The 13,166-nt window shown below is 37.5% G+C and overlaps 1 protein-coding gene across 3 annotated transcripts in view; it reads right to left on the bottom strand.

The window, feature by feature from the left end:
• The window catches only part of LMO7 (LIM domain 7), a 313,031-nt gene that overhangs the window by 125,859 nt on the left and 174,006 nt on the right, over positions 1–13,166 (bottom strand). For all 3 annotated transcript variants that reach the window (XM_017951317.3, XM_017951331.3, XM_017951330.3), the window contains exon 10: positions 3,167–3,236. In XM_017951317.3, coding sequence (XP_017806806.3) covers positions 3,167–3,236 — 70 coding nt within the window. The remainder of the gene's footprint in view (positions 1–3,166; positions 3,237–13,166) is intronic.

The raw sequence follows: 13,166 nt of genomic DNA, 5'->3' as shown, positions 1-13,166 counted from the left end.
CCATCTACAGCCCATCTGATCTTTGACAAACCTGACCAAAACAAGAAATGGGGGAAAAGGATTCCCTATTTAGTAAATAGTGCTGGGAAAAATTGGCTAGCCATAAGTAGAAAGCTGAAACTAGGATACTTTCTTACTCATATCTGAAAATTAATTCAAGATGGATTAGAGACTTAAATGTTGAACCTAAAACCATAAAACCCTAGAAAAAAACCTAGGTAGCCACCATTCAGGACATAGGCATGGGCAAGGACTTCATATCCTAAAAACACCAAAAAGCAACGGCAACAAAAGCCAGAATTGACAAATGGGATCTAATTAAACTAAAACTTCTGCACAACAAAAAAAGAAACTACCATCAAGAGTGAGCGGGCAACCTACAGAATGGGAGAAAATTTTGCAATCTCATCTGACAAAGAGGCTAATATCCAGAACCTATAAAAAGAACTCATCAAATTTCTGAGAAAAAAAAAAACCAACAACCCATCAAAAAGTGGGCAAAGGGAACCATGAACGAACCAGTTCTCAAAGAAGATATTCATACAGCCAACAGACACATGAAAAATGCTCATCATCACTCACCATCAATGCCAGTAAAATCGCAATGAGATACCATCTCACACCATAGAATGGCAATCATTAAAAATCCGGGAACAACAGGTGCTGGAGAGGGATGTGGAGAAATAGAAACACTTTTACACTGTTGGTGGGATTGTAAACTAGTTCAACCATTGTGGAAAACAGTGTGGCGATTCCTCAAGGATCTAAAACTAGAAATACCATTTGACCCAGTCATCCCATTGCAGGATATACTCAAAGGATTATAAGTCATGCTGCTATAGAGCTACATGCACCGCATTATGTTTACTGCGGCACTATTCACAATAGCAAAGACTTGGAATCAACCCAAATGTCCATCAGTGATAGACTGGATTAAGAAAATGTGGCACATATACACCATGGAATACTATGCAGCCATAAAAAAGGATGAATTCGTGTCCTTTGTAGGGACATGGATGCAGCTAGAAACCAATATTCTCAGCAAACTATCACAAGAACAGAAAACCAAATACCGCATGTTCTCACTCATAGGTGGGAAGTGAACAATGACATCACTTGGACACAGGAAGGAGAGCATCACACACCGGGTCCTATTGTGGGGAGGGGTGGTGGTGAGCGATAGCATTAGGAGATATACCTAATGTCAATGACGAGTTAATGGGTGCAGCACACCAACATGGCACATGTATACATATGTAACAAACCTGCACGTTGTGCACATGTACCCTAGAACTTAAAGTATAATGAAAAAAAAAAAAGAAAAGAAGAAAAATCAGAGCATAACTAAATAAAATAGTGACTAAAAAATGCAAAAGATTAATGAAAAAAATATATAAAAAAAATTAGCTGGGCGTGGTGGCATAAGCCTGTAGTCCCTGCTACTTGGGAGGCTGAAGCAGGGGAATTGCTTGAACCCAGAAGGCGGAGTTTTCAGGGAGCCGAGATCGCCCCACTGCACTCCAGCTTAGCGACAGAGTAAGACTCCATCTCAAAAAAAATTTTAAAAAGACTTCAAAAACTAAATTTTTTTCATTTTATTCCTTAAATAACAAACCTCTTCTGATTCACTGTATTACCAGTAGAAATTGTGTGTGTGTGTGTGTGTGTGTATGTGTACATAGACACACAGAACCCACCAATCTTAGGTGTTGTCCCATTTTTGGAAAGGGCTCACAAGCTCCAGGGTCCTACAAACCTCCCCTCTCCTCCTGAAGAGGGGGTAAGTGGGGTGGGACAAATAGAGTCATGGCATGAGAATGTTTTTAGAAAAGTACAGGATAAAAGTTGGGTAGAAATATTTAAATTGTACAGCTCTATGTGTATGTATATACATATATATAATACACACACATATATACACATAATATTTTTAACCTAATCAAATTTGAAACCAATAAAATTATTAGGTCAGCTGCCTATTAATGATAGACATAGAATGGAGGCAACTTGGTAGGTAGGAAGGAATTAATATTTGAGCCCAGCTGCTCTGGGAATTTTATGTGTATTTTATTTTGAAATAAAATTATTAACAATTTTTCATTCCTTCTCTCCTAGACAGATATTTTCTGAGGAACACTCTGCAACCAACACCCCTATCAAGAATTTAATGACATTTTTGTAACTTCTGCAAATCCAGAAATGTTGGTATTGCTAACTTTAATTACTCATGCCTTTAACATCTGTAAACACATGAATGGTCAAACAGAAATTTCCTGAATGCATTATAAACAGCATGAATAGTCTAAAAATAGTAAGGTTTGTGTTTACGTTCCAATTATTAGCTATCTTAAACTTCAGAGTGCTCTGAAGTTGATTTAACTTACTTCTATTATTGCGTTGATTTTTAAGGATTTCTAACATTTTAAAAATTATCCATCATTTGTATTTGATTGTAAATTATTTCCACAGGCAGAGCCCCACACTATTATTGTCCTCTGAAATGTCTTACCCCATCTGAGTAGCTACCTTGGGACAGTGTGGGGTATATTTTATACACAAAATCCTGATTTGAAAGCTAGAAAGAATCTACAGAACCATCACGCTCATTTTATGGGTAATATTACTGTGGCAAAGAGGAAGACAGAGACTTGTGCAACCTCACACAGGACTTTGGTGGGGAACCTATTACATAAAGTAACAGAGCTAGCAGGCCTTGGCTATTTTGGAAATGCACTTAGGGTCTATGTGCTGGCTGAGGGCAATGCACAAGCATCACGTGGCAGAAACATGACAACTGGTGAACATCTCGCAGTCTGAGCCACCATTGTGGTAGCCAGCAAACAGCTCACATAGGGCTGAGCTTCAGAAGAAGGTGACCCTGAGCAAATGCAATTTGTGGAAGAAATAAGCCAAGAATGTACATATATGAAGTTTGAAGGTACAAAAATCAAAACAAACAATTAAAAAATAAAATAAAAGCCTCCAGGCAAAAGGGAAACAGAAAGGAACTACAGATAAAAGGAAGACATCACCAAACACACTTTGCTTCAACAAAAAAACCATAACCTAATTTCAATGGTAACTGCAGATACAAAAACCTGCCAATGCCACCTCTTTACATTTCAAAGACCAATAAATTTAGTTGTGAAGGTAATTTACTACTTACCAATCCTGCTATTGGTGTAGACAGTCTATTGATCTTCTTAATGACGCCAGGTTTAAGCTTATTAATCAAACTGAAAGTAAACAAATACAGATGCAATTAAAAGATGCCAATATCAGTTTTTTTAGCATTCTCAAAAATCACATATATCACTATTCCCTCCCCTCAATGTGTTATACAGAGCCAATAGCCCATAAGAAAGCAAATAATCAAGACATCAAGTCTAGAGACAAAGAGGGGCACCACACACAACGGTGAGCGGTCCTCCGTAGTCTATATCCTTTATGTGTGGACACAGACCCACTTACATATCCAAAACCATCCTTCAAAGAGCTAGTTTCACATTAAAGAAAAGTAATATTTGGTTCTGTTTCAAGTGCCAGTTTAAGAATCTCTTCATTATAATTTATCTCACTTCACCCAAAGAATACTATTTTCTACTAATAGTTTTCATTGATTGTTTTTCCCAAACTGATCATTTTTAAAGGTATCTTCAAAATCATATTATTTTGCCACATTTAAAAGGTGAGGTGGACTCATACAAATAGTCAACTAGTTTTTATTGGTAACTCATTCAAGTCCATAATTGATTGCTTTATTACCACAGCAGAATGACTGGGCAAACATTAAATTCAATGCACCAGAACTCCCCCAAATTAACTAAGTTACCTGAGAATCTAGTATTTTAGATTAAACAGAATCAGTTTAAGTTAATATGAAAGACACGGCAAAGATATCTATGTCTCCATACTCTATAAAAAAGAAACTCAGCTTTGACAACTGAAACTTGGTACAATTTTGCTTCTAAATCTAGATTATTATGAACTCTTTTTTATTGATTTAGTTCACTGACACTCTGCCAGGTCGTGTAGAAATTTAACACTATAAAAATGCTTTTCTATTAATGTTAGCTTGGTTAATTAATCGTTAATCACTGTCAGAGAACAGTATCTTGAAACTGATTTTCCTATTCAAAAACCCATACACAAGAAATAATTCTTTATTCTGTAACAGAGCTCCAAAAAGAAAGCAAATAAAGAAGAAATCATGAAACATTCTTAATTTACTGGTCTCCTTAGCACAATGGGCAGCAAAAAAAAAAAAAAAAAAAAAAAATCTGAAACCTGTGGAATGTCACTCCTTCAACATTCCAAAGACTTACATATACACTTGAGTTTGCTGAAAATAAAAAAAGACAAAAGTCTTGATTTAATAACCTACAGAATGTTGTTCAACAGGATTCAAAATTACAAAACAGTGGCTATGAAGGTCTCATTTTGTGAACAAAAGATGTTTTTCTGTTTTCATGGTTTCTACACACAAAGATTAGACAAGTTAGTTAATATAGCTAATAACACCATTCTCCCAACTCAATTTCCTAGAACAATTATTCCGTGACACCTAATTTCTGATTTGTACACAGAAACCCAAGTAGAAAGCAAAGCTTTCTCCCTTCATGTCCACGTGAGCTTTTTCTTAATCACTAGCTGAGAAGTCAGAAATGAATTGAGTAAGTTTATAAGAAATAACAATTGCAAATTAATTCTCCTAGTTGTTCCTTATTAACAAGGTATTTCTATATTTCTGTTACTGGTGGCATTCTTGCAATGCATAGAAGAACTAGTAACTGCAGCATTATGGAATAGGAACATAATTCTGGAAAGTATAAATCAAGAAATTATTTGCAGTTTGTGACCACTAGCTCGGCACTGACTTTCTTACAGTAACTTGTATTTTGAAATTTGATCTTTAAATGACATAAATTGAGGCCATTATGAGCTGAGGAAACATATAAAATGTCAGGAAAGTCTGGCAGGAGGAAGAGTGTCATAAATTTCTGCTCCACCTATTTGAGTCACTGGTGACTTTGGCCAGGTCATTCAGCTTACCTGTTTATATCACATATCATTTTTACATTACAGGTTTCATAAGAGAAAGTACATTTTAAAAAACACAGTTTCTGAAATTAATAATAGCACAACCTACTCTCAATTGGGTCAGCCAAGGGGAGTAAGAGATCCAGGTAAAGGGAATAGAAAAGATAAACGATGTCTCCCAATAATGAGTTAATTAACACTTCCCTCATCAGAAGGTTCAAAGCTATTACTTAGAAGTGACAGACACACAATGGATTAGCATTCCTTTTCCACCCTAAACCTTCAAGTACATGTGCAAACACGGAAATAAGCTGAGGAAAAAACAATACTCTGAATAACACACAAACTAGCCTCTAAAAAGTTGAGTCACTAAAGGAAAATGCTGTTTTCTTTTGTTAGTAGTGACAATTCTAAGGACTACAAGATGGAGAAAAGACACATAGAGTCTTGGCAAATGCTGAACACCCAATTAAATTTTGAATCATCAAAAATTATTTTCATATACAATTAAAGGACAACCTTTTAGAGTATTTCTTCTAAGGAGGAAAACAATGGGTCTCATAAAATGTAAACTTCTGTGAAATTTAAGTCTGCCTAGAGGAATGGGGCATAGCCTTATGTCAAATCAAAAACAGGAGTCATCTATGGAAATACTCTCTTCTACAAATAGAACTTCTTTGCCTAACAAGCGTTCTTCAATCACACATACGGAATTCCTAAGGCAACACTGGCTTCAGGTAACTGATTCTATTCAAGATTCAGATAACATAACCTTTCAGATACCTCTATGTACTAGGACCTAGAATCATTCAAGGAGCCATTGTATCAGCCTGCATCCCCTTGTTCCATCCCTCTAGCCCTAGCTTGAATTATCGCTCTCTTCCCCCAAGCCTTTCCTTAGGCCAGAGCCTAAACCTGGTTATGTGCTTGGTTAGTGCATGAGAGGGCTTGCTCTTTTGGTAGGATTAAAACCAGAAGGAAGCACCTAGTAATCTGACACCTCCCAAGTCAGAGCATTCACAGGTAAGGCCAGCAATTTCTCTCCTCCCTCAGCTCATCCCTTGCTAGGATCTGAATGTTTGCATTCCTCCCAAAACTCATACCTTGAAATCCTAACCCTGAAAGTAACAGTATTAGGAGGTGGAGCCCCTGGGAGGTGATTAGGTCATAAGAGCAGAACCCTCATGAGTGGGATTAGGTCCCTCATAAAAGAGGCTCCTGAAAGTTGCCTTGCCCCTTCCACCACAAGAGGTTACAGTGAGAATTCTGTCTATGAAGGAAGCAGGTCCTCACTATATGCCAAATATGCCGGTGTCTTGATCTTAGACTTCCCAGCCTCCAGAACTGTGATAAACACATTTCTGTTGTTTATAAACTACCTAATTTATGGTATCTTGATGTAGCAGCAGCCCCAGCAGACTAAGACATCTCTCAAGTTGCCTCCTCCCTTTCCTTCTCACTCCCCTCCCTCACCCTCAAACAAACTGTCCACTCCCTTCAAAGGAGTTGCACGACGACAGATAATAGAGAGCTGGCTCTGTTCAAAAGCTTCGTCAGTGAATATAACCCACTTTAATCATAACTCGGAGAGGAAATTCAGAAAACTGTACATAAAGCTCAATATAATGTCTGGCTCAGTTATAAAAGCTTTAGTGAGAACTAGAATTTGATGCTCTGTTTCTAATAGTGTCCAGAAACTAGTTCTAAATGCCCAATCTCATTTTTCGCTTTATCAGAAAGCTTTTCAGTTGAGGTACAAAATTTATGGACGCCTTTTGAGCTCCTATTTCCAAAGATTTTCACAATGAACAAGAAAGATGACATGGAACAACATATCAATACACTGAATGAACTTTTTAACCTGCGAATTATTTTATTAGTCATTCACGCATACATATTTCTAATATCTTTCTGTCACATGCATTTTCTAAATATATATCCTCACATTCTCAAACTTCTATTAGTAACTAAATTTTTGAAGATATACTAAAAGTATTACATGTTGTTCACAAATTGAAGAGCAATGTCTTTTTTTTTTTTATTTTGGCAGATTTTGGGGGAACAGGTGGTGTTTAGTTACATGAATAAATTCTTCAGTAGTGATTTCTAAGATTTTGGTGCACCCATTACTTGAGGAGTGTACACTGTATGCAATATGTAATCTTTCATCCCTCACTACTCCCCACTCTTTCCCCCAAGTCCAATGTATCATTCTTATGACTTTGCATCCTCATAGCTTAGCTCCCACTTATGAGTGAGAACATATGATGTTTAGTTTTTCATTCCTGAGTTACTTCACTTAGAATAATGGTCTCCCATTCCGTCCAGGTTGCTGCAAATGCCATTTTGTTCCTTTTTATGGCTGAGTAGTATTCCAAGGTATATGTATATATACACCACATTTTCTTTATCCACTCATTGATTGATAGGCATTTGGGCTGGTTCCATATTCTTGTAATTGCAAATTGTGCTACTACAAACATGGGTGTGCAAATATCTTTTTCATATAATGACTTATTTTCCTCTGGTAGATACCTAGTAATGGTAGATCTACTTTTAGTTCTTTAAGGAATTTCCACACTGTTTTCCATAGTGGCTGTACTAGTTTACATTCCCACCAGCAGTGTAAAACTGTTCCCTTTTCACTGCATCCACAACAATTCTTTTTTTATTTTTTGATTATGGTCACTCTTGCAGGAGTGAGGTGGCATTACTTTGTGGTTTTGATTTGCATTTCCCTGATTATTAGTGATGTTGCCTTATTTTTCTGTATGCTTTTTAGCCATTTGTGTATCTTCTTTTGAGAACTGTCTATTTATGTCCTTAGCCCACTTTTGATGGGATTGTTATTTTCTTGCTGACTTGTTTGAGCTCCTTGTAGATTATAGATATCAGTCCTTTGTCAGATGTATAGATTGTGAAGATTTTCTCCCACTCTGTGGGTTGTCTGTTTATTCTGCTGATTATTTCTTTTGCTGTGCAGAAGTTTTTTTTTAATTTAATTAAGTCCCATCTATTTATCTTTGTTGGATTTGCTTTTGGGTTCTTGGTAATGAAGTCTTTGCCCAAGCCAATGTCTAGAAGGGTTTTTTCAATGTTATCTTCCAGAATCTTTACGGTCTCAGGTCTTAGATTTAAGTATTTGATCCATCTTGGGTTGACTTTTGTATAAGGTGAGAGATGAGGATCCAGTTTCATTCTTCTACATGTGGCTTCCAATTGTTCCAGCACCATTTGTTGAATAGGGTGTCCTTTCCCCACTTTATGTTTTTGTTTGCTTTGTGGAAGAGGAGTTGGCTGTAAGCACTTGGCTTTATTTCTGGGTTCTCTATTTTGTTCTATTGGTCTATGTGCCTATCTTAAACAATGATTTTTGTTTTATCCACTATATGGTATTAATGCATTTGCTTGCTTTTCCTCTAAACACAAATTATGCTTATTAAGCATTTTAATGTGCACTAAATATGGCAATGTGCTGGGATCGGCAGCAGAGCAATCAGACAGTCCAGCTGCTAGAGGCACAGACAACCCTCTCCCTTTCCAAACAGCATCGCCTAGCACTTAGCAAAAAAACCTGGCATTTCATAGGTGCTTTACAAATATTTACTAAAATCTACTGCCCAGTTTTTAATGCAGAAATATTTCTGTGAAATATGAAACAAATCATTCAAAATATCTTCTTTATAAAGAAATTTTTAAACATTTTACCTCTGCTTTCAAATGCTAGAAATTTTTTGCTTTTACCAACAACACCCCTCCCTAGTATTTTTTTGTTTCCAGAGAAGTCAAACCTTGGTATTCTCCACTTATTGTCAACATTGATCAAAAGAGTGAACTATCAGATATATTAACTTGGACTGGTTATCTTAATTAAGTAAATGCCTTACTAAAATTTTATTAACTTTTATTTAAATTCATAAGCTGCAATATTTTAAAATAAGTAATCATATTTCCATGGGTAAAATAACCAGCATATATAATTTAAAAGTCTAAAAGCATTCAATATAAATATTTATGATCACTCTAATCTTTTCAAAGATTGCTAGTAAAATTGATGTAAGTTTAATTCCTAGAATTTCTATGATAGTAATTTTGAATACTGCTGAATTACCTACAATACACAATAAAAGTTAACAGTAAATGCTAAGATGGGAAAGTGTGTGGAACCGCAATGTCAGTACCAATATTTATAGTCATCACTTTCTTATGATGGAACTTTATCATATAGCCTCACCATTCTGCTTGAAGCATCCTGAAGTAAGTCTAGCAAAGCTTGAGTAGTCTCAGGGCAGATACCTCTTATTCTGAGACCCTCAATAATTACAGCACTAATGGATTTCACTGAGTAGTAGAAAATTTCCCAATGTCACATCAAAGGCAAATGGCTCTAGACACAGACCTTACACCCTTCACAACAATGAACTCATAGTGGATCACAGACATAAATATAAAACCAAAAGCTATTAAAACTCCTAGAAGAAAAGACAGGGGGAAGTCTAGAGACTTTAGGTTTGACAGTGACTTTTTAGATATGACACAAAAAGCACAATTCATAAAAGAAAGAATTGACACACTGGACTTCATTAAAATTAAAAATATCTGCTTTGTGAAAGACACTGTCAAGGGAATAAAAAGACAAGCCACAGACTGAGAGAAAATATTTGTAAGAGACATATCTGAAAAGGGACTCTTATCTAAAATATACAAGGAACTCTTAAAAAATCAACAATAAGAAAATCTGATTTAAAAATGGGCCAAAGACCTTAACAGACACCTCACTAATGAAGACACGCAGATGACAAGCACATGAAAAGATGCTCCACATCATATGTTAACAGCAAATTAAAACAACGAGATACCACTACACATTTATTAGAATTGTCAAAATTCAGAACACGGACAACACCAAATGCTGACAAGGACGTGGAACAACAAAAACTCTCATTCTCTGCTGGTAGAAATGCAAAATGGTACAGAGATTTTGAAAGACTCTGGCAGTTTCTTACAAAACTAAATATACTCTTACCATATGATGCTGCAATCATGTTCCTTGGTATTTACCAAAAGGAGCTAAAAATTTACATTTACACAAAAAATTGCACACGGATTGTATTAGTCCATTCTCACACTGCTATTAAGAACTACTTGAGACTAGATAATTTATGAAGAAAATAGGCTTAATTAACTCACAATTCCACAGGCTTAACAGGAGGCATGACTGGGAGGCCTCAGGAAATTTACAGTCATGGCAAAGGCAAAGGGGAAGCAAGCGGGTCTTACTGTGGCAGAGAAAGAGAGACAGCAAGTGAAGGGGGAAGTGCCACCTACTTTTAAAACATCAGGTCTGGAGAGAACTCACTCACTATCACAAGAACAGCATGGGGGAGACCCGCCCCCATGATCTAATCACCTCCCACCAGGTCCCTCCCCCAACACTGGGAATTACAATTTGACATGAGATTTGGATGGGACACAGGGCCAAACATCATGGATGTTTATAGCAGTTTTATTCATAATTGTCAAAACTGGGAAGCAACCAAGATGGCCTTCATTTGATGAATGAATAAACAAACTGTGGAACCGCCAGACAGCAGAATGCTATTCAGCACAGAAGAGACATAAGGTGGCCGGGTGCCGTGGTTCACGCCTGTAATCCCAGCACTTTGGGAGGCTGAGGCGGGCAGATCACTTGAGGTCAGGATTTTGAGACCAGCCTGGCCAACATGGTGAAACCCTGTCTCAACTAAAAATACAAAAATTAGCTGGGCGTGGTGGTGCCTGCCTGTAGTCCCAGCTACTCGAGAGGCTGAGGCAGGAGAATCACTTGAACCCGGGAGGCGGAGGTTGTGGACAGCGGAGATCGCACCATTGCACTCCAGCCTGGGGGACAAGAGCGAGACTTCATCTCAAAAAAAAAAAAAAAAAAAAAAAAAAAAGAGAGAGAGAGAGACATGAGCTATGAAACCATAAAAAGATATGGAAGAAAGAGCATATTACTCAGTTAAAGAAGCCAATCTGAAAAGGCTACGCACTGTATGATTCCAACTATGTGACATTCTGGAAAAGGCAAAACCATAAAGACAGTAAAGATCAGTGGTTGCCAGGGGTTACAGGTAAGGGAGGGATGAACAGGAGGAGCACCGAGGATTTCAACAGCAGTGAAACAATTCTGGATGATACTGTAATGATGGGTACATGTCATTCTACATTTGTCCAAAACCACAGAACGTACAACACCTAGAATGAACTGTAAGGTAAACGATAGACTCTGGGTGATGATGATGTGTCAATGCAGGTCCATCATTTGTAACCAACGTACCCCTCTGATGGGGGATGTTGATAATGGGGGAGGCTGTGCATGAGTGGGGTCATGGAGAATATGGGATCTTTCTGTACCTTTCACTCAGTTTTTCTGTGAACTCAAAACTGTTCGTTTAAAAAGTCTTCAAAACAAAAACAACAGAAAGCAAAAGGAATCTAACGGGGGGGTCTGGCTTCCTGTACTATTCAACTATGAAGTAACGTTACTAAATTCCTCTCAATCCCTCAGGTAAATGAGAGTGATATTATCAGTCTCCCTCTGGGATTTCAACCCTCAACTTTGAGGCCAAATATTAAAAAACTTCTGCAAAACTTCAAATGAGTCCTTAGAGTGTGTCTACCATAACTGAAGTGAATTTTTAAGTTGATGTTTGCCAAGCTGACTTTCATCTTGATATACTCTTTCTTTGAAACAAAAAATCGTGTTTTTGCTAGATATAGATATTACATCACAGGTGAAATGAACCATGATGCTTAAAAAGAAGGCATGCAAATGCCAATCATAAAATACTGCCATTAAGTGAAACCAGATTAAAATTTTTACATTCATTTTTATGAACTTGAACCCTTGCACCATTGTTTGCCTATTGCGGGGCTATCATGTAACATGGAAACTTCAAAGCTTATATTACTTGAAAATGAAGAAAAACGGTTTTCACTAAATTTCAAAAGGCTATAAAAACAGATCAGGGTCAATAAATAGTGTTGGCATGCTGGAACGCTGTATGTAAGCAACTGTCCTCCTCAGGAAATTCAAAACCAGAAACACCTCTAAGAATAAAAGCCTTTCCCACTACATGAAAGCCTCTGGGCTTCCCATGGAGCACTGCATGGAAGCCCCAGGGGGCCTACCCATGTCACCGGCACTCCACGTATGGGTGGAGATCTCCAACTCCAACAAAAAAGATAGAGCTCTCTTGGCTGGAATGACAAAGTGACAAAGTTCTCTATCTTACCCAATGATTTAAAATGATCATCTGAGTGTCCCACAGCAAACAGTAGTATTTGTAAAGATAAAAAAATATATTTTTCTACTGAATATGTATATCTACATATCTTTAATAAACTATTACAGTATTTTTTGGCAGATAGTGTTGTGGTCACATGGCTGATACAAATAGAAACACCGATAGGAGTGAATATCTTGCTCCTGTCTTTCCAAGCTATAAGAAAGGGAAAAGAAGACTTGGTGACAGTTAGAGTTTTGTTTTGTTTGTTTGTTAGAGACAGAGTCTTGCTGTCATCCAGGCTGGAGTGCAGTGGTACAATTTTGGCTCACTGCAAGCTCCACCTCCCAGGTTCACGCCATTCTCCTGTCTCAACCTCCCAAGTAGCTGGGACTACAGGCGCCCGCCACCACACCTGGCTAATTTTTTGTATGTTTAGTAGAGATGGGGTTTCACCGTGTTAGCCAGGATGGTCTCAATCTCCTGACCTCGTGATCCGCCCGCCTTGGCTCCCAAAGTTCAGGGATTACAGGAGTGAGCCATGGCGCCTGGCCAGGAAGACTGTTCTTACTGTGAGTCATGTGTTCAAAAAGGCATAAACTTCTGATGCATGGCTGACTGTGGCAGAGACTTGGGATCATTCCAGGGATGGGAGGTACAGACTGACTAACCAGTGACACACCCAATCAGACTATCGTCAAGCAAATCTTCTTCATCAGAGAGAGAAAAAAAAAAAGAGTGTTTTCATTTGAATATTTCTAAGATTGTTATCATCAGATGAGTAACTGGGAAATTACTGATATCATTACCTGTTTATGTCTCAACCGAATATGTTTAGAAAAGAGGAATAATTCTGCT

This window comes from Papio anubis, chromosome 15 (genome assembly GCF_008728515.1).
Source record: "Papio anubis isolate 15944 chromosome 15, Panubis1.0, whole genome shotgun sequence".
Lineage (NCBI taxonomy): Eukaryota > Metazoa > Chordata > Mammalia > Primates > Cercopithecidae > Papio > Papio anubis.
The sequence above is the reverse complement of the archived record's forward strand: the minus strand, read 5'-3'. Positions and strand labels throughout refer to the sequence as shown.